Here is a 20,238-nt window from a genome sequence, read left to right as displayed (position 1 = left end):
AGGAAACACACTATATTTATTATACGGTTAAAAATGGATTATTAAAAAAATCCAATAAATTGATCAAACAAATATCTTTTCACCTATATTAAATTTATTTGCATCTTTAATTGTGTTCTCCACGACATGAAGTTCTTTGAAACAGACAGAGAAAATTGGAATACTTTCTAGGTTATCATTATTGTATTAGAAAATTGGAATACTACATTTATTTATTAGAAAATTTTACTTTTAAAAACGATATATTTAGACATTACAGAGAGAGACTTCAATTATATCTTTTTGAACCTAGGAGATAAGTGCGCCTTGAGTGGATTCTTCATCACGACGATGACCTCCGTCTTCTCCGATAGATCAATATCATTTCCATCCACAGCTTTCCACTCAAACTTCCATACCAAATTAGCCACAAAATACTCCAAATGAAACAACCCTAAGCTATATCCAGGGCATATTCTCCTCCCTGCTCCGAATGGCATCATCTTAATTTCCCTGCTTCCTTTTATATCAAACGCTTCATCACCATTAAACCTCTCTGGCTTAAATTCCATAGGGTCCTCCCACACCTTTGGGTCCAATCCTATATCTGCTACCATGAAATTTATAATCCCATTTTTAGGCACTAAATAGTTGCCTAAAACTACATCGTCACTCACTGCATGTGGCAGCAACATATGTGATGGTGGGTGCCTCCTCAGTCCTTCTAAAATTACAGCTTTCAAATACTTCATTTTATGTAAATCTTCTTCCTTTATATGTTCTTCCTCTTCATTTCCAACCACCATTTTCATTTCCATAAAAAGTTTCTCTTGAATATGTGGGTATTTTACCAAATTTGCCATGATCCATTGCAAGGCTGTCGAAGTAGATTCAGTCCCTCCATTAAAGAACTCATCGCACAAAGTAACTATTTCCTCTTCATTTAGCTTTCTTTTCATATCAGGAAGTTCTATATCCAACAACGTATCAACATAGGATAACATAAATTCATTATTTTCTTTGCTCAATCCCAATTCTTTCACTTTCTTTCTTGCTCTTACTAATGGAGTAAATGCGTCTTGTAAGTTCTTTCTAAGCTGCAATAACTCTGACCAGCGTTTGCGAAACACAATTTTGGATAATCTTGGCGATAAAATGTTAAGTATATTGAATCTTGCACTGCGGCTATTCAAAAAAATGGAGTGATGAAATCTTTCAATTTCTTCTATTTTTGTCTGGTCGAGCTTTTCACCAAAACACATAACGAACAACAAGCAAAAAATGATATGTCGAAAATTAATACTATTATTACCCTTTGATTGTGATTCCAATCTTTCTATGAGGATTTGCAGCGCCCATTTTCGAGCTTCAGAGTAGGATTTCACTACAGAAGGATGGAGCATTTCTGAAACGAGGTTACGCCGGAGAAGACGCCATGTCGGGCCGTAAAAGGCCATGCCGATGTTATGTTGATTGCAACTAATGATTCTGTAAGTATTGGTAGGGGGTGGGCGGCTCGCAAAACTAACACCATTTTGAATTAACGCTTGGTGGGCAAGGCGTCCGTCAGCAACATAGAAGTGGAGTTTAGTACCAATTGGGAGTGCCACCATAGAGCCAAACTTGGCATGGAAGGAGCGGATAGTGGACTCGAACTCCCAGAATGAAGTTTTCTTGAGCCATAAAATACTACCGACGAAACTAAGAGGCCGTGGAGGGAGGCTGATGGTGGAGTTCTTGGAAATAAAGAAAAGGTTAAGGAAAGGTTTGAGCAAGGCAGCTATGGAGAGGGAGATAACTATGACAAACCAAATCTCCATCTTGATCATGGAAGAATGTGGAGTGTGGAATTGTAAGTGACATTAAGCTATTAATAGCTATATCACCAACATCTAGAATCCCCAATGATGCACAGAGACTGTACAAAATCTACAGTACAGGTAAAGATATATCAGAAGTGACAGGGTTATATAAGCTTTCTTCCTCGGTTACCTTTTGGGTGTAGATCAGGTCTCTTTGATTATAATTCAATATAATATAGGTAGGACCTACCATACAGAGAGTGTTCAAGTGATAAGACACTTTACTGTCGTTTCTCAATTAATTTTCCAGGAAAATTATGAAGAAGTTGGGATGTGTCCTCGTCAAGTTCACAAACAGCCAACTCAATCCAGAGTATTCAAAGGAAGACGGGACGCTTGAACTAAAAGTGATGTGCGTCACTTCCCCCAGAAGAAAACAGTAAGGGTTGCCATAATAAATGCTATATATATAGTAAAGTCTTTACCATTAAACGAAGAACTAGATAACAATTCAATAATAAATGCAATAACGAACAAAACAATAAAGTTATATTAAATATAAAAAATTAAATAATCAAATATTATAAGATATTTAATTTCTCAAATGATGTTTTTAAATAGAATGACTAAATAATTTAATACAATCAAATTTTTGGAATTAATACCAAGTAAAAGGGACACAATTGTAATTATAATAAAACTTGATCGAGAGATTAAATGCCCCAATTTTATAATACCAAGAAAGCTATTATAATTAAAGGAGGAACAAGAAATGTTTTAACTTTCAAATTCATATATAAGAAGGTTTTTGACAAAGTCTACCATGGACATGGTAAACAAGAATTGGACAAGTCAAAGCAGGCATTATTGATAGAGTTGCCAATGATGCGTTCTGGCCATGCTTTATAATGCTCATAATGTCACCTAAAAGATACAAGAAAGAAAAGACATTGCTTTTGTTATATTTCAGAAATCAGAAATTAGTGAGGCAAAATAATGATAGCAAAAATGGAGTTTGCTTTATCAAACTTGGGCATTGTGATCTGTTCTATTTACTTCGGATGGGTGTTGGGTCGTTGGGGGAGCAGTTCACTGTGGGAGAGTTCTGGAATGATGTGTTTTGGATTAATAATAGTATGGATTATACAATCATTTGGAAAGCTAAACACAGTTCAACCCAACTCCAACCATTACATTGTTTCTGCCCATCAAAGTAGTTGCATTCAAGATACTACTGCCATTGTTCAAGAAGGGAAGCAAATCCAGCTCCAAAGAACACTTACTCATCAACATTCGATTCAAACTCATACATTAGCCCTCAATCAACAGGTGAGTAGAATTAGTTCTCTGCATGTCTCAGAAGTAAAATTAATTACTGACAATCTTATGTTTATTGACAGAAAACAACCAAGTCAAGGAGACCTACCATTAGACATTGGCAAAAGGGAGACCATTTGGGGCGCGGATCATTTGGATTGGTGTATGAAGGATTTTCAGCTGAAGGGTTCTTCTTTGCAGTGAAAGAAATAAAGTTTTCTAGCGAATATTCACGTACCAAAGTAGAAGAAGAAATTGCTTTACTGAGTCAATTCAATCATCAAAACATAGTCCAATATTACGGTACTCAAAAAGTTGACTCCGTCCTCTATATTTTTCTTGAACTTTTAAGTAAAGGCTCGCTGGACAAGCTCTATAAGAAATTCCCACTTCAAGATTCTCAAGTTTCAGCTTACACGAGACAGATTTTACATGGGCTGAACTATCTCCATGAGCAAAATGTGATACATAGAGATATAAAATGCGCGAATATATTAATTAACGGTAATGGATCTGTTAAGCTTGCAGATTTTGGATTGGCAAGAGTGATTGAATCTGGTGATCTTGTTAAGTCATTTAAAGGAACTCCATGTTGGATGGCTCCTGAAGTTGTTAATCCAAAAAGGGTAGGTGGGTATGGAGTTAAAGCTGATATATGGAGTCTGGGTTGTACTGTGTTAGAGATGTTAACCAGAGAGATGCCATATTCTGATATGGTTGCTCAGCCTTATTTTGATCCTATGAATTTGATTCTGATGATCGGAGAAGGAGCTTTGCTGCCTACTATTCCTAATTATCTCTCTGCAGATTCAAGAGACTTTATTCAACAATGTTTAAAAGTAAATCCTGAAGATCGTCCTACAGCTTGTCAGCTATTGGATCATCCATTTGTAAAGGAGGTTTAAAAACATTTTAGGTTTTATTTTGGTTAATTATTGTTTATAGATTTCCATATTGATTAAACTGCAAATAATAATTGTATTTAGTTTTTTTCTTTGAAAGAAATTGTATTTTAGTCTTATTGATATTCCATAATGGGTGAAAAAAAAAACAAACAATCATTGCTTCAACAAGCGAAAAATGTGAAATTTTCAGTATTAACGTTGTATCGGGCAATAATTTTTTAAGTAACTTTTAGCGTTTTGACTAATCGTTATTAAAATAGTTAACAACTATCAAAACAACTAATTTTATCAAACAAATCTTAAGAATGAGAAGTAAAATATCAATGAGACTAAAAAACTCGAAATGCATAAATGAATTAATAATATAAACATGAATAGAGAATAATTAATAATTTTTGTAAACACCTGAATTATAATATCGATTTGAGAAATTTATTTATTTATTTATTTATTTTGTAAAACTCAGAAAATTAAACTCTAGAACCTATCAATTCGACCATCTAATGGCATGTTGTCTGCACTTGTAACCTTATCATAATAAAGACAACACTAGCAAATAATGCTTTGTCCTACCAGCCAAAACTGATGTCTGTGCTGATATAATTTGTAATATATTTTAAAAAATGTAATTATATATCTAAAAGAAAATTCTACTTAATTGTTCAAAAAATAAATACATCAATGAAAAGGTAACCAAATTTTAACATATCTGATGACATTTGTGTGGCTAAAATGCACTTAAGACACTTTTATTTAATTTCAGTACAGTATGAATTCATGTCAACACGGTGTCTTTTCTGGCTCAATTTTCAAAATTAGACGGCAAATTTAAAAAATATACATAATTTTCTGTTAATTTACCTGGTCAATTTGGTATTTCTTTATATTTTTTGCTTTACAATATAAAAGATTGGGTCACTAGCCCTATTGCATTTTCAACTCTTGGCTTGGTCAATATTAGGTAGACATTTTAACTAAAAAAAATAAAGCTGTTAGAGAGTTCAATGTCTAGAAATTTCATCCACTGGACAACATGTAGGTGAATTATTATGTAATTGTTATAATTTAGAGATATTTCATAAGTTAAGACTTTTCATTTTCAAAAATAAATTATAATCTCTCTATTTTATAGTTGTCTAACTAAAATGACCATTTTGTTAATTTTTCTGTATTTTACTCTTAATAAATTTCAAAATCTATTTTGCATACTATTAGTTAAAATTTTCAAATCCATAAATAAGAATTCATTAAAAATAACAAGGTTTACTACATTTCTTTCAGAAAGAAAAAAAAAATAATAACAAGACTACATATTACTATTAGGTCTAATTTATAAATTTCAGTAAATTATAAGGACTGAATAGTAATCCACCCATTAAATTATAGTCAATTATGATCTAACGGCGATTTCATTCAGCATTTTAAGAAGGATTTGTTACTGGTTTAGTTTATTTGTGAAGAAACAAAAAGCTGTATCAATCTTTCAATTTGCATTTACTGGGTATTACTTGTGATCCTCTGTTAATATTACTGGATGGCAGAAGATTATGAATCCAAATCTGTAAGAGTTTTCATCAAAGTATCTAGCGGTAGTACCCATGTAATGCGAGCAAGTTCTAAAGACAAGCTCGAGGTCCTCCAATGGCGAATCCTAGAAATTACCAACATTCCAGTTGATCAACAAAGATTTATTTATCGAGGGAAGACATTAAATCCAAAGCAAACACTTGCAGATGCTTCAGTTCAGCAAGATTCTATCCTCCACTTAGTTAGTAGCCATACTGCCCAAGCAATCAGAGCCATAAGCAAAAATCTTGATGGAGTAATCGAAAAAATACACAGCATGTCTAGAGGAGAACCAGTCTATTTTGCTCATGACATGCAGTACTATTTAGAAATTCTCTTTTCCGACTTAATCTTTGGGTTATATCCACGTTTTGTTTTCCATATGAATATTCTTTATTCTCTTGTGGAGGCTTTGGTCAAGCTTTACGAATCACCATTTACAGGTAATAAAGATTTTGCTGAGAGTTCAATCTTGGTTTTGTTGCTATTTATGAGCAAAGAATGGCGGAAAAGTGTCACACATAAATATTCATGTGTAGTATCATTTCTGTGTTTTTCGTTTAGCAAGGATTTTCCTGAGAACCGGATATATTTTGATTGTCAAAATACTCTCAAGGGGTTGTTAGAGGATAATCATTGTCTAAACTTGTTCAAAACTAGGACTGAAACAGTCAGAGAAATTTTTCCTGTTGTTAAGGAGTTAGCAGATAAATTATGCAAGGATATGGTTTCGAGCATTGAAGCAATCACAAACATAAGGCCCTTAGTTGCTGAGGTTCTTCAAGATTTCAAAATATTTTCGCGTATTTTGCATGATTCAATTCAAGAACAAGTAGAACATTGTCCTATTTCTTTGCCTATGGTTGCAGTTCCTTGTGTTTATGTGGAAGAAATTGAATCATTCCATGATATATGTGTTCAGTTGCTGACAAATATAGACAAATGTCTTTTTAACATGGAAAACTTTTTACCTCTGGGGGGAAAAGATTCATATGAAAATTTTTGCTGCTATCTTGACATTCTGAAGGAATTAAATCGGATTTCCAAACTTTATGAGGGTCTTGAAGAACAATTTTGGAATCTATTAGATCGCAGAAAGATTTCATTGCGTGCATTAATAGTTTTACGTGCTACTCAAACGGAAGATTTTCTGTGGCTTCTTGATCACAAGGATGGGATTGACTATTATTACAGGATGTGTTTGACCACCACCATTACGCCCAAGGTAATACTACTACTATTCCACCTACTTTCACAATATAAATAACAATAAAGAGCTGCGTTTTAATTATTTGAACTGTTTATGTATTGCAGATAACCATTATAGAGAGACCTGAAATCAAACATTGGCAGTGATCAGTATATTAAGGATTTGCAAATGAAGGATTCTTTTTTGCTGCCAAGGAAATTAAGTTTGCAAGTGAAGGCTCTCTCATAATAATTCAAAAGGAGATAGATTTACTCAGTAAATTCAATCATGAGAACATTGTTCAATATTACGGTACACAAAAAGGGGACTCAGGTCTATATATTTTTCTTGAGCTTTTAAGTAAAGGCTCTCTTGAGAATCTATACAAAGAGTATACACTTCAAGACTCTCAAGTCTCAGCATTCACCAAACAAATTTTACAGGGTTTGAAGTATCTCCATGACCATAATGTGATCCACAGGGATATTAAATGCGCAAATATTTTAGTTGATGCAAATGGAAGAGTGAAACTTGCAGATTTTGGAGTAGCTAAAGTGATTGAATCTACAATAAGGTCCAGTTGGGGAACTCCATGGTGGATGGCCCCTGAGGTCATAAATTCAAGAATAGGGTATGGGATTAAAGCTGATATATGGAGTCTTGGCTGTACAGTTCTTGAAATGTTAACTCGTCGTCGGCCATATCCTAATTTGGAGTATCAACAAGCAATGTTTAGTATTGCAAAGGGTGAATTGCCTCATATTCCTGATTCTCTCACTCCTAATTCAAGATATTTTATCCTACAATGTCTACAAGTTGATCCAAAACTACGTCCCACGGCAGCTCAACTGTTAGATCATCCATTTTTAGAGTAGTAAAGTAATTTAGGTCATCTATTTATTATCGCAATAAATTATTGTAATTCAACTAATATAGTTATTTATTTTTTCTTTTAAAATTCTTATATATTTAATTGAAATAGTAGGGTAGCGCCAATCTTAAATTATCAAAACTCAAACTTATCTAAAATATATTTTTTTACTAATAATGGATATTACTAAATTCGAATAACCATAACAGGTATCTAATAATCTATACAGGTACTTTATCTATATATGTTACGGATAATAATTTCACTGTTTATATCTATTCTATAACTATTTTTGTCCTCTCTAAATATATCGGAGTGGAGCGGTACCATAAAATACGATCACCGCTTCCATCGTATTGAAGAGTATGTTTGGTCTCTGTAAAGGAAAGTTTCCACCCAAAAAACGAACGAAAGAAATAATAGTTGGCCCAACAGGGAAATATTTTTTCCCTCAAGAAGGAAATGATTTTGTCCGATAGGGAAAACTTTTACTCTGTCACTAAAAAGTTCTCCGTCCACTCTTAGGCCCACAGCCCAAAAGCGGCCGAAGCCCTGAATAACCGTTGAAAACTTTGTTAATGTTATTAAAACAAAACAAAAAAACGAAAGGCCTGCAAACAACTTCGTTTTGTTCGTAATATTCATCTCCGGCGGCGAATGACGATGACGGCGGCGTCGTTCGGTGCGAGCTCTGCCGGGAAGACAGTAATGGTAACCGGAGTAAGCAAAGGCCTAGGTAGAGCCCTAGCTCTAGAACTAGCAAAAAGAGGCCACACGGTTATTGGCTGTTCTCGTGCTCAAGATAAGCTTAATTCCCTCCAATCTGAACTCACCTCTGATCGTAACGACCACCATCTCCTTCTCAACGTCGACGTGGTAATTTCCCTTTCACTCTTTTTCCAGTTTTTATTATTTTTTTTAATGTTTTGGTCTTTCTTTGATTAATATGAGTTTTTTTAATTGCTTAAATTCTTCAATTGTAGAGGTCCAATAGTAGCGTTGAAGAGCTTGCAAAAGCTGTAATGGAAAAGAAGGGAGTTCCTGATATCATAGGTATTGATATATATATATATATATATTCTGTCTAATGACAGCAGAAAAAAGAAAGGCCAAACCTTTAAAAATAAAAGATCATGCCCTAAATTAGTTTTAAATTGATTTGGGTATTATTGAAAATTCAGACAAAGGTTTGGGCCTTTTGGGTTACTTCAAAACGCCAAATCTAATCAATTTACCCCTAAATTATTCTCAAGTTGGTTTTGTGTAGAATTGAAAATTGACATACAGGTCTGAGCTTTTTAGCTTTCAATATGGAAGTTTCTTCAAATTTTTTTTTTTTTTAAATTTTAATGTGGTGTTTTGTGGGCAGTGAATAACGCGGGTACTATTAACAGAAACAACAAGCTATGGGAAGTTCCAGTAGAAGAGTTTGACACTGTAATTGATACTAATGTGAAAGGGGTAGCAAATGTATTGCGTCATTTCATCCCCCTAATGTTACCCAATAAACGAGGAATTATTGTTAACATGTCTTCTGGATGGGGAAGATCCGGTGCAGCACTGGTAAAGTAAATTTTTCGAGAATTGATTTTGTTTCATTATGTTTTCCAATAGTTCCTTTTAATTGTCTATTGTTTGTTTTTATATCCTCATCAGGAATAACCATAGTACTAGTGGGACAGGATTAGTATGAAAATATGCTTGTAAATTTCAATAGATTTTATGTGACATAATGCCGAACAGATTGTATGGTATATTTTCAAATGCTAGAATTTAGTAAAAGAGATAACAATAAGAACAACGGAAAGGTGCAAATGAAATAGAAAGCGAAAGTTGGAATTTGTTTCTTTAAATGAATGGTAGATAATGCCTTTGTAATAGGAATTTTTGGTAAATATTTATTCTCTCTTGACATCGGATTGCTACATTTGTTCAGTGTACTTTCTGGGATTTTCTTTTTTTTTTTTTTTTTTAAAAGGTTGCCCCTTATTGTGCATCAAAATGGGCTATTGAGGGTTTGACTCGGTCGGTCGCAAAGGAGTTGCCGGATGGAATGGCAGTTATTGCACTTAATCCGGGAGTGATACACACTGAAATGCTCCAGTCGTGCTTTGGCACTTCAGCTTCTCTGTACCAGGCACCAGATGCATGGTATTTAGTTTTACTTATAATTAGATTGTTTTTTTGCTTCATGTATATACTTCCAGTAAGTTACACATATTTAACTTAAGAGATTTTATATTTTACGGAAATACGAAAAATTCTTTACTAAAAGCATCGTTGTGCACCTTTTGGGTGTAGTATACTTCTGTTATGTGTATATGAAATGATTTCAGTGTGCATAAAGTTTTTGAGACCTGTGCTTATCGTGTTTAGTTATAGATGCATGCTAATAGGTTCATGCATATACGTGTGTTTCATGGACTATGAGTTGAACTTGCTTGTTACTAGTGGCAAACATCCTACAGACCTTTTTGATTCTCACTTGCTCTGTTCATGACTCATCAGGGCCTCAAAGGCAGCTACAATGATACTCAATCTAACAGGAGCTGATAATGGTGCATCTCTCACAGTGTGATCAAAGTTTCTGAAGCCATCTCCAGCAATACTCAAACAGAGGCAGATGATAGCACACACTTCAACCAGAGTTTCTAATCAGCACTCACTCAGTTGTTTACTGCATTGGTACTACACCTTTCAAACGAGAATTCATCTCATATCAATATTGAAATTTGATTATGATGAAATTCCTTAGTTTTTACAGAAACTAGTCTTATTGTAGCTGTTAGTCTGTAAGTTCTCATCACTGACTGTATTCACCAAGAGAAATCTCTTGGTTGTGAAATCAACTAGACTGATGAGAAGTTTAGATATATCCATGAGTTCAAATGTCGCTTGAACAAAGAAATACAGTTCCTTGCACTGTGCAAATCCTGATGCTACAAGCATATTCTCTAATGTATTTCAAGGTAGTTGAATATCTTTAACAACCTTTTGAATTATAATTGAGACAATGGATCATGTGAATCCCATGTCTTGCATTGATTGTTCTCTAGAAATTACAAATATTTCAGTATTCAACCTGTGTGCCATGAAAAAGTATGTTGCTAACGTAAAAAGGAAACTTTGGAGCTTTTTATTGCACTATAAACCACAAATTCTTACAATTGAATTTGTATTTCGTATGGTGTAAACTGTGTTTGCGTATAAATGACAGTAGAGTGACTATGTTGACCTTTTCATTTCAATTGCTTCCTTGAGCTTTCTCCCAAGTGCATATGCTAGGGGAGGAGGGACAGCATTGCCTATCTGCCTGTGCTTGTGTTGAATGTTTCCTGCAAACTTATAGCTGTCTGTGAACCCCTACATGCACCGAAAAAGAAGAAAGAGGAGTAAGTAAATTACTCAGAGAAGTTTGTAAAACTTGTTAATAAAGAAAAATATAGCACAAACTTACTTGGGATCGAGCACATTCACGGACTGTGAGTATTCTGTCCTGCTCTGGATGAAAGCACATCCCAACCTTTCCCATTGGTTGAGGGTCAGTTACAGAAGTAGGGAAGTTTCCTTCCCAGCCCAACCTTCCAAACAATCCTTTCCATTGATTGTTCCTCTTAGCTGTGTTTGGCAAACACCATGGAACTAAATCAATCACTTGACCTGTGGACAGTTTAACCTGCAGGACAAGAAATTTCAAAACCGTTATGTTGGCAAATACTTGTTAAATAGCTTTTAATCAAAATGTGAAACGCTGTTTTTGAAACGCTGTTTTTTATAGTTTTTGGTAACATAACATTTGGTAACATAGTAAAAAGAGATTAATTAATGTAGTGTTTTATAAAAAACTAACTCATGTAATGTAACGACTAAAAGCTGCTAAAACAGTTAGCAGGTCTTGAAATAGCTAATTTTACCAAATAGACCAAGTAGACACAAAAGTAGTGTAGTTAGGAGCAAGAAAGATGAAGAAATTCTAAACTACATGATCCTAACCAATTTTTTTATGGCAGAAAACTTTATTAAGGAATTAAACACCTTCGAGTTCAATCAGAACAAATGAAAAGAAAAATAAATACCTTCACATCTGGCAGGTCATGCCAATCAGAACCTGGGCGCTTTGGAATTGTTTTACATCGAATAAGATTGAGCTCATTCATTTCTTTTGAAATATGATCAGTTAAGACCTGCAGATTTCCTCTAATCATCTTTTGAAACCAAGAGACAGCTTCATTCTTGTACTGAAACAAAGGTGAAAGAAATAAGCTATCGAGTCAGAGAATCTAGGTAATGTAATGGATTTTATGAAAGAAAATCCCACCTCCATGGTTGTCACAGAGGCCCCATTCTCTACGGATGGGAGGTCCCCAATTGTATCCCTAACAGTAATTGCTCGGAAAGGGGCACCGCTTGCAGTGCTTTTCACAGCAGCATATTGAGACTTCCCAGATAATGTAACCTTAAGCTCAGGGCCAGCAAACACATGCATTGGCTCAGGCCATTCAGGGAGTATTTCCTCTGGAGAAGCAGCCCAGATGAATGCACGTTTTCGAGATTGAGAAACACCATAGGCTCCAGCTTCCAGAACTCCAAACCTCACCTACGGTAATTAACATAGATATATGATAAAAGAAAGTGCTTGAAAAACTGAAGGACTTATTTTTTAGAATAAATGGGAAAACTTGTGTCTACCTGATAACCCATCTCAAGGAGTGAAGCTAGAGTCAATCGAAATGTTTCCCCTTTGTTAAATGATACAAAGTTCCTTACATTTTCCAGAAGGAAGAACTTTGGACGGAAGTAATCAGCAAAAGACAAGAAGGCTAAGATCATCTCACATTGGACCTTACTCCAAGTGCTTTGATTGTACCGATTCATTCCAGAAAATCCCTGTAGGTTAAAAGAAAAAGAGAGAAAATACAGTTCTTAGGTGATAGCTGGATATTCAAATTTGTCTTAGGTTTAGATGTCATGATCGTAGCTGCAAGAAGTTTTCTTCACCTGGCAAGGCGGCCCTCCATTAATAAAATCAACTTCTCCAGGTCGAGGCAGGCTATTAATCTCCGTCTTATCAAATTTTTCTGCCAACTCAGAAGCTTCAGGAGTACATATACAGTCGTCTAAATCTCCACAGGCAGACATGATAGCCCTGCATGTTAATCCAAGAATTGGCATTGTTATGAAAATTGAGAGAACATAAAATCCACATTATATAAAAAGCAAGCATCCACCTTAGGATCACATTGCAGTTATTAACGAACACTGATGCATCTGGATGATTAGACTTGAAAGCTGCTCCTGCAGGTTCTTCATATTCAATTGCCCATTTTGTCATTGATACTCCTACAAGCATTTAATAGGAGAAGTCAGTTATGGATGACATAACAAACTCAAGTTAGATTTAGTGTCTCATAAGTGCAGGAATTCTGAAAAGGGATACCTGCTCTCTCTAAGCCATCAGATAAGCCACCACAACCAGCAAAGATATCTAGGGTCGCTAAGCGATTTTCAGACAATGCTACAGATTTTTTTTCTATGTCATCAAGATCAGTTTCTCCTTCTTTACACTTCCCTTTTTTCTTTCCGCACAGGGAATCATCAATCTTCCTTCCTTTCGAGGAGTTAAGTTTTATGTGAAACGGCAACTGATCATAAAAGGAATGAGGATCGTAAAAAATACTATCGAATTACAAACAAGGTGATTTTATATATATCAAACAATAAGGAAAAGAAATCACCTGCGTGATAGACCCTTTATCCGGATCATAAATATGTTCGCAGAAGAATATATGCTCATAGATAGCAGGGTAGTCCAGAGATGGAAGATCATGCTTCTTTCTAACTTCGCACTTGCCTTGTATTGCCACAATGGGAAATGTCAATATGCATTCACTGTAATACACCTGAAAAATTAATTACAGAATACTCTCAGACAAAAGAAAAAATTGTTAAGACAAATTCTAAAATATATATGCATTCCTTACTTCTCGAATATCAGAGAGATATGCTTTCTCCAATGAGATGTCTTCTGGCCTAAAATATCTCCTGATTTTAATCTGAATAGACTCTGGGGAGGCTTGTTTTAATGCTTTATTCACTTGAATGTTCAGCAATTGGCATACAACATAAGGTCTCAACCCCACATTTCTCCCACTCTTAAAAGTTTCATGCTCCATACCATCCACTGCAAAACTATGAGGAGCTAGATAGACAAAATCATGGATGTAATACTCAGTTCCTTTGTATACAAAACTATTGCTTTGCAAGTTCAACTTAAAGCTTTCCTTTTCTATTTGCATTTCTTTCATTATACAAGGATCACAAGATCCATTCCCTAGACCCATCTTATCTTTTGGTAGACAAAAGAAAGCCCCTCTCTCAGGCACATATAGGCTTTTACAGTAGAATTCCATTGGCAGTCCTTTACTTTTTCGATCCTCTGCTCTTTCTCTTTCAATTTTATTCTTAAGTATACTATTCTTCCGATGCTGATAACCCCAAGGAACCAACTGAATGTCAACAACCACTTTCTGTTTAACATTAACCAGTTCAAATTCAGTGCAATCATTTGTAAAGAATAGCTCCCTTTCATTTGCAGTGTTACCAAGGACGGTTTGAAATCCGTACAGTAACAGTCTTGCATGAGCCATCTTTCTCGTATCTGAGTTTTCAAACATGTACTCTACATAGTATATGGGAAGAAGCTGATCAGTTTTTGCTGTTTTCAACTGTACAAAATCACCAACACCAACCTTTTCTCCATGAACTAAGGCCTGCCAGTAAAGAGCCTTGTCAGCACATGTTTTGCCCACTAACTGTCCTTGCCATCTTATATCCTGGTTAAAATACTCCAATGATTTTGGTTTTGCATTTGATTGAGAGTTTTCAAATTCCTTTCCAACTTGCATTTTCTCCTCTTCTGGCGCTTCAGAATCTTCCTCTTCACTTTCTTCTTCTCCATCCATAACTTCTTCATCCTCTTTTTTTCCAAGATAGTCTGTCTCTTTTAAATCTTCAGCAGAGTAACTTGAGTAATAGTTTCTCCAAATATAATTTATCAGTTTTGTTCTTGTAGCTGCCATTGCTTTCCGTTTTGACATGATAATCCCCACAGCTTCTCTTGGATTCAAATTCTGTCCTTTCTGTAGTACCCTTTCCTTGTTTACCTTCAACTTTGTATGACGCCTTTCCATCATTTTACCACGCAGAACAGTGACAAAAGGACACTTCTGGATGGTTTTTTTAGGGTACTCTGCAAATAATTGCAGTATTATCTGTCCATGGACCAGCATATATCGTTCTACTTCTTCTGTCTTAGAAGAAATGAAAGAATGATGCTCCTTGTTAAATTTAGAGACTTTTTGTATAGCATCCGCAAACGAAAGTCGCGATACTCGACTCTCTTCCTGCAACAGAGCGATTATGCTAATTGCAAGTCTTGCAGTTTTAACAACCCGTTCAAGCCATGGAGCATACTGCTTTGACGGCTTTCCAAGCCTGTACCTGAAGAAACAAGAAGAATTGTCAAATCGAGATTCGAATCAAGAACCGAAATATTTATTTTCAGAATCGAGAATCAAATGGAGTTGTAACCTTCAATACAACATTTCAAAATCAATCAACAATAAGGCACATACATTTATGGATATATTTCCTATTAATTTTATCAAAAAATACTAAGAATGTAGTTGCAAATCATGTATTTATATAAATTTCAATTCCAAATCCTGTACTAAACATAAAATGAAAGTGACCCTAATGACTTATGCAGTTTCCAAGTTCAAAATATCAAGCTATCAAGTTAAAATTTTAAAAAGCCCTTCATATTCATCATCATCTTCATCTTCTAACACGACCACATCCTCTTACTCTTCTTCCTCTACGTTCATTTTCCCCTTGTTCTGTTGGGCATGAGAATCCACTCATGAATTATATGGATTCGAACTACGAATCATAAGATTCATGTTCAATTCCGATTCACCAATAAGATTCGTATCATTGGGTATGAACATCAACTTGAACCGTAAGATTCGAATTGCAAATCTTAAGATTCTAATACCACTAGAAAATAATATGCATTGATTTCATATTTCTGCTTTTCAATTTTCATAATTAGAAATATTTTAAATGTAACTTCTTTCGAATTGACTAAAAAATTATATTAACTTGTCATCAACTAACTTGAGATTACCAATTTAAAACCAGGTAAGATTCTCCAAAATTTCAGAAACCAGCAAAAAAAAAAAAAAAAAAAAAAAAATCGTTGAAAATCAATGAAATATAAAAGAAAGAAACAAACTAATGAGATCAAAGAAAACGGAAAAAAAAAAAAAAAATGACACTGTACATACCAGGACACATCTGTTCGAATTGATATGAAAATCATAGAAGATCCATACTCAATCTTCCATTCTTTAATTTCACTTAAATATATTGGAAGTCCGATTGCATTCTGCCCTTCATTAGAAGCTGACGAGGACTGGTTCGAGTTAACATCAAAACGATATTCATTTCCATCTTCAACCTGAGTAATATTACCCGACCCAAATATCGTCACATCAATATCAGCACAAGGCCTCAAAGGTAGGAGCTCCAAAGAAATCAACCGAGCTTCTGCATTGTAAAGCGTCCAATTGTGAAGCACATATTCAGGAAGTTCATTAATTCCATCATTGTAAATGGCAAGAAACTCATCAGTTTCTTCAACAGAGGTCTTGTAATATGTAGGAAAAGGATAATCATTTGCAATCTCAGCCTCATTGATCTTGATATAGAAATTTGATGAAGGAACTGAAGATCGATGTTTATTCGGCTTCATTGACATCCAGAGCTCTTCTTCTTGTAGCAAGCGGGCCAGTTTCATATCCTCATCTTCCTCAACCCCACCTGATGTAATGGTTTCTAGAGACAAGAAACTCTCAGATTTCTTCTTCTCTTCCTTAAGGGTCACAAGCACAGGTAAGCCAGTGAACATATGATCATTCTTCTGTGATTTTGCATCCAGATTTACAAGTTGATTATGAATAAAGTTACCCTGTGAGATTATGAAATCCTGGATGGACATGCCTTGAGGAAAGTTCTTACTACTTCGCATTACACGAACAACTCCTGAAATCAGTTCATCAACACTTAAGTTAGGGTTTCCACCATGTCTCCTTGATAATTTCCTGTATACCTCCACACACGCCCGAGCCTTTTCAAAAAAAAGATTATACAGCTTTTTGTATTTTTTTGAAGGCTTGATACAATTATAATGTGCTAAATCAGTTGAGACCCAAATGATAGGTGACCCTTCTTCGTAGCCAGAAATGGCCCATGATTTAATCCTTCCAAAGCTATTGCATATACACCCTTTTTCTTTTTCCCTGCCAGAACTTTCTTCCATGGGCAAAATGACACCTGAAATGAACAAGTCTTTTCTTTCCAACATCTCAATTGTCCTTGGAATTCCATCAGCATCATGGAAAGTAAAATCTTTCAGTCTTCTGTTTGCTTGACGATCATCCATCTCAGATGTCAAACGAAAGGCCTGAGTCTCATCTTCCACCTTCTCCTCTACTTTAGTTTCCAAGACTGAAGATTCATCTGAGGAGTCTACTGAATTTTCCTTAAAGTCTGAGCAAGCAGCTGCCCTCCTTGTCATTTTCCTCAAACCAGACTCATTTTCCCTATTCTCAGAACTACTTCTCTTCTTTTCAGATTTTCGACCACCTCTGGGTTTTTTTTCCACCCCTAAAATAATTGATCCAATCAGTTAGCAAGACAAAAAAGAACACAGAAATTACAAAGATAAATGTGATAGTACGTTCCCATAAATGACTCCAAAAGAAGATAAAATAACAAGATAGAAAGAAAGATATTCACCAAGAATCCAAGTTACAGGGAACATGGTAGAGGAAAGCCAATGGATATTAAAGATCACAGTGGGCAGGAAGCTAGGACGATAAATGATCTCAAATTTATGACGTACTAAAGAAGGATAAAAAAAACCAGAACCTTTAAAATCTATAGAATGTAAGGTGAATATCTTTCACCAGAAAACTATAGAATATATAGAATCTATAGCCATGGTACGTTCCCCTAAATGTAAGGTGAAAAAAAAAAGGTAATGACTTCAAATAAAGCCTCTGCAGGCAACAAGAAATCTGTAAAAAAAATGAAGTTTAATGCCTTGGAGAAACATTTAACAGAAAACAAATTAACGAAATTAATGGTAAACCATGTTGTTAAAACAATAAATGAGAATCTTACAACGAATGCTAGATGCATTATTAATTAAACAGAGTTTCAACCCGCTTGCATAAATTAATGGTCTTGAAGCACATATTATGCACCCAAAGCAATAAGTTGAGCTGTCTGTGAATGACTGGTCGAGTTTACTTCTAGATTGAAGATACTGATAGGCAAGTCATTAGGCAAATACATACGACTTGTCGCACTACTGTGACAGTTCGATGTAAGTAAACAAATAAATAAATCACCGAGAAATGTAGCTTGAACTTGAGCATTGTCACAGTCTTTTATTTAACTTAACCCTAGAAAAGAGGGTGAATTAATTTCTGACTTGAACGAAAAGATTTTAAGCACAAACCAAGTACCAACCCTATAAAAATGATATTGCTAAGAAAAAATATAGTTTAATTGCCTTATAGAAACATTTAACAGAAAATAAATTAACGGAATTAACGGTCAATAAATAAATGAGAATCTTGCAACAAATACTAGACTTACCAACTAAACGGATTTTCAACGGTTTGCATTAATTAATGGTCTTGAAGCACATATTATGCGCTGAAGAATACCTATAGTTAAAAAGATAAACCCTATACTTATAATACGATAACCGCAGTCATCTAATTGTTGAATCAATTGAAACCTGTAATAATTCCTATTAGTAGAAGAAAGAAAAGAGGCTAGGGGTTATAGTCGACGTTGATTCATCATCTTTAATTTAACGTATCTAATGAAACTTTGGTTTATTCGGCTCTATTGATTTATGTAATTGGAAGTAACCAATTAGGTTTACAACGAAATCTAAAAATCGGTCACTGATCCAATTTGAGTACCTCTACAGGATAGACCTCAACAGAAAACTGAAGAGTAACGGGTCAATGGATTGTGAATAAACAGCCGAGTTTACTTCTAGATTGAAGATAGTTAATGGGCAAGTCAGTAGGCAAATATATACGAATTGCCTCACTACTCTGACAGTTTGAAGTAAGTAAACAAATAAATAAATCACCAACAAAAGTAGCATGAGCTTGAGCATTGTGGCGGTCTTTTATTTAACCTAGCTCTAGAAAATGTTGTGAATTAATTTCTGACTGTAACGAAAATATTTTATGCGCAAACCAAGTACCAAACCTATAAGAATGATATTACTATGAAGAACAAGAAAATTAACCTGTAAAAATGACAGTGCTAAGAAGAACAAGAAAATCAAGTACGAGCTCTTCTAAAATTTTCATCGCTTCATCTTTAAGAAAACACAATTCTTAACTCAAAAAGAGCAAGGAAAAATCCTGAATTTTCATTTCCAATTAAATTCAGAACTTGAACCGCTTATATTCTGCATGTATGTGACGAGATTTATTCAATGCAAAGACTTGACTTCTTATTAAGTAAAAGAATCATTTCAAAGAAAGAAAGAAAAAAAAGCACAAATCGCTACTGTTATTATATAAGGTCTCTTCCATATGGAGGAGATGTAGCAGTGAAAAGATTCGAGAGGGTTGATAGTAATGCTATATACATTGATTGAACACTTCTTGATCTTGAAAAAGAGAGCAAATTTCTCAATCCATATGTATAGATTTTACACTTTCTTTACCGTTTAGCGAGAAAAAAAGATCATAAAAACAGATATAATCACCTGATTTCTTGTTGTTTTCTTCATTTAGGTCCTCATTCTCATTCAAATTTTTCATTGAACCCGTTTCTGCTTTATGCTTACACAGAGTGTAACAAAATGAAACTAATTTCCGCAACAATGGCAAGAAAGAGAACAAGAAAATCCCTAAAAGAATCTGTTATAGAGAAATAAAAACGGTTACCCAAATGGTTCTTGTTTTTTCTGGGCCTATGTAGAGCACTTTACTGCTACTGCATATTTATAAAGGAACAAATGGCGGGAAGAGTCTTTTTCCTTTTTGCTGATTTGGTAAGTAATTTGAATAAAAACTCTAATTTAGGTAATCTAGGTAGAAAGTTGGATTTTGGCAAGCTTTTTCTGTAGCCATATTTAATTTCTGATATGTATTCTAACAAATTGTGTTAGAAAATGGCAATAAGAATTTTTCTCAAAAAGGTAACTTAAATTATATTAGAATTACGCTTGTACCCTTTCATTTATCCATACAGCTATATCCACCTACAACCGGTTAGTTAAGCATGACCACGGTTCTCGATTGGGTCTAAAAGAAGTTGGGATTGAAACTGAACCATTTTTGAACGGTTTTAAAATCACCGGTTTCAATTCGATTCGGTTTAAAATCAGAATTAGATAACTTGTTTTCGAGTTTTTTAAACTTTTTTAGTTTTCTAATTAAATAAAAAAATTAATAACAAGAAATATAGTATTAAAAAAAAGACTAAAAGAGTAAATAAATAATT

At 34.5% G+C, this 20,238-nt stretch overlaps 3 protein-coding genes and 2 pseudogenes across 5 annotated transcripts; 3 read left to right on the top strand and 2 right to left on the bottom strand.

The window, feature by feature from the left end:
• Positions 1–155: 155 nt before the first annotated feature.
• On the bottom strand, positions 156–1,956 carry LOC149495269 (cytochrome P450 89A2 pseudogene; annotated as a pseudogene).
• Positions 1,957–2,463: 507 nt separating this feature from the next.
• LOC149495267 (uncharacterized) lies at positions 2,464–7,641 on the top strand (annotated as a pseudogene). Its single transcript, XR_016321267.1, has 3 exons — positions 2,464–3,110; positions 3,182–4,001; positions 6,930–7,641. The product of XR_016321267.1 is annotated as an uncharacterized LOC149495267 (transcript).
• Positions 5,466–7,021, top strand: LOC149495268 (E3 ubiquitin-protein ligase UPL5-like). Its single transcript, XM_089722491.1, has 2 exons — positions 5,466–6,794; positions 6,884–7,021. Exons 1-2 carry the CDS (start codon positions 5,538–5,540, stop codon positions 6,923–6,925), a joined length of 1,299 nt encoding a protein of 432 aa, XP_089578617.1. The 5' UTR covers positions 5,466–5,537; the 3' UTR covers positions 6,926–7,021.
• A 457-nt stretch (positions 7,642–8,098) lies between the features above and the next one.
• LOC149495266 (NAD(P)-binding Rossmann-fold superfamily protein) lies at positions 8,099–10,670 on the top strand. Its single transcript, XM_089722492.1, has 5 exons — positions 8,099–8,505; positions 8,613–8,682; positions 8,999–9,192; positions 9,608–9,780; positions 10,138–10,670. Exons 1-5 carry the CDS (start codon positions 8,287–8,289, stop codon positions 10,205–10,207), a joined length of 726 nt encoding a protein of 241 aa, XP_089578618.1. The 5' UTR covers positions 8,099–8,286; the 3' UTR covers positions 10,208–10,670.
• A 63-nt stretch (positions 10,671–10,733) lies between these two features.
• On the bottom strand, positions 10,734–19,715 carry LOC149495265 (DNA (cytosine-5)-methyltransferase 1A-like). 2 transcript variants are annotated; one of them, XM_089722489.1, is made up of 12 exons: positions 19,499–19,715; positions 15,978–17,358; positions 13,611–15,129; positions 13,365–13,529; positions 13,067–13,271; positions 12,858–12,969; positions 12,628–12,775; positions 12,319–12,516; positions 11,948–12,226; positions 11,706–11,867; positions 11,087–11,305; positions 10,734–10,992 (listed from the first exon to the last, which is right to left on the bottom strand). In XM_089722489.1, the coding sequence occupies exons 1-12, from the start codon at positions 19,551–19,553 to the stop codon at positions 10,855–10,857; spliced, it is 4,581 nt and encodes a 1,526-aa protein (XP_089578615.1). In that variant the 5' UTR covers positions 19,554–19,715; the 3' UTR covers positions 10,734–10,854. The 2 variants fall into 2 exon arrangements, with proteins under 2 accessions (XP_089578615.1, XP_089578616.1); XM_089722490.1 differs by lacking the exon at positions 19,499–19,715 and adding an exon at positions 17,491–17,645.
• Positions 19,716–20,238: the final 523 nt, after the last annotated feature.

The sequence above is a fragment of the Jatropha curcas genome, chromosome 6, assembly GCF_041381405.1.
Source record: "Jatropha curcas cultivar XTBG-Jc1 chromosome 6, XTBG_Jcur_1.0, whole genome shotgun sequence".
In the NCBI taxonomy this organism is placed as follows: Eukaryota; Viridiplantae; Streptophyta; class Magnoliopsida; order Malpighiales; family Euphorbiaceae; genus Jatropha; species Jatropha curcas.
This window is presented reverse-complemented; position numbering and strand designations above follow the sequence as displayed.

Bases quoted from the DNA above. Each gene is read 5' to 3' on its own strand.
- LOC149495266 (XM_089722492.1), top strand. From the start codon at position 8,287: ATGACGATGACGGCGGCGTCGTTCGGTGCGAGCTCTGCCGGGAAGACA. The intron at 8,506-8,612 runs GTAATTTCCCTT...CTTCAATTGTAG, and splicing joins TCCTTCTCAACGTCGACGTG to AGGTCCAATAGTAGCGTTGA. The intron at 9,781-10,137 runs GTATTTAGTTTT...ATGACTCATCAG, and splicing joins TACCAGGCACCAGATGCATG to GGCCTCAAAGGCAGCTACAA.
- LOC149495265 (XM_089722489.1), bottom strand. From the start codon at position 19,553: ATGAAAAATTTGAATGAGAATGAGGACCTAAATGAAGAAAACAACAAG. The intron at 12,776-12,857 runs GTGGATGCTTGC...ATTAACATGCAG, and splicing joins AACTGCAATGTGATCCTAAG to GGCTATCATGTCTGCCTGTG. The intron at 10,993-11,086 runs GTAAGTTTGTGC...CGGTGCATGTAG, and splicing joins GTGAATGTGCTCGATCCCAA to GGGTTCACAGACAGCTATAA.
- LOC149495268 (XM_089722491.1), top strand. From the start codon at position 5,538: ATGGCAGAAGATTATGAATCCAAATCTGTAAGAGTTTTCATCAAAGTA. The intron at 6,795-6,883 runs GTAATACTACTA...TATGTATTGCAG, and splicing joins CCACCACCATTACGCCCAAG to ATAACCATTATAGAGAGACC.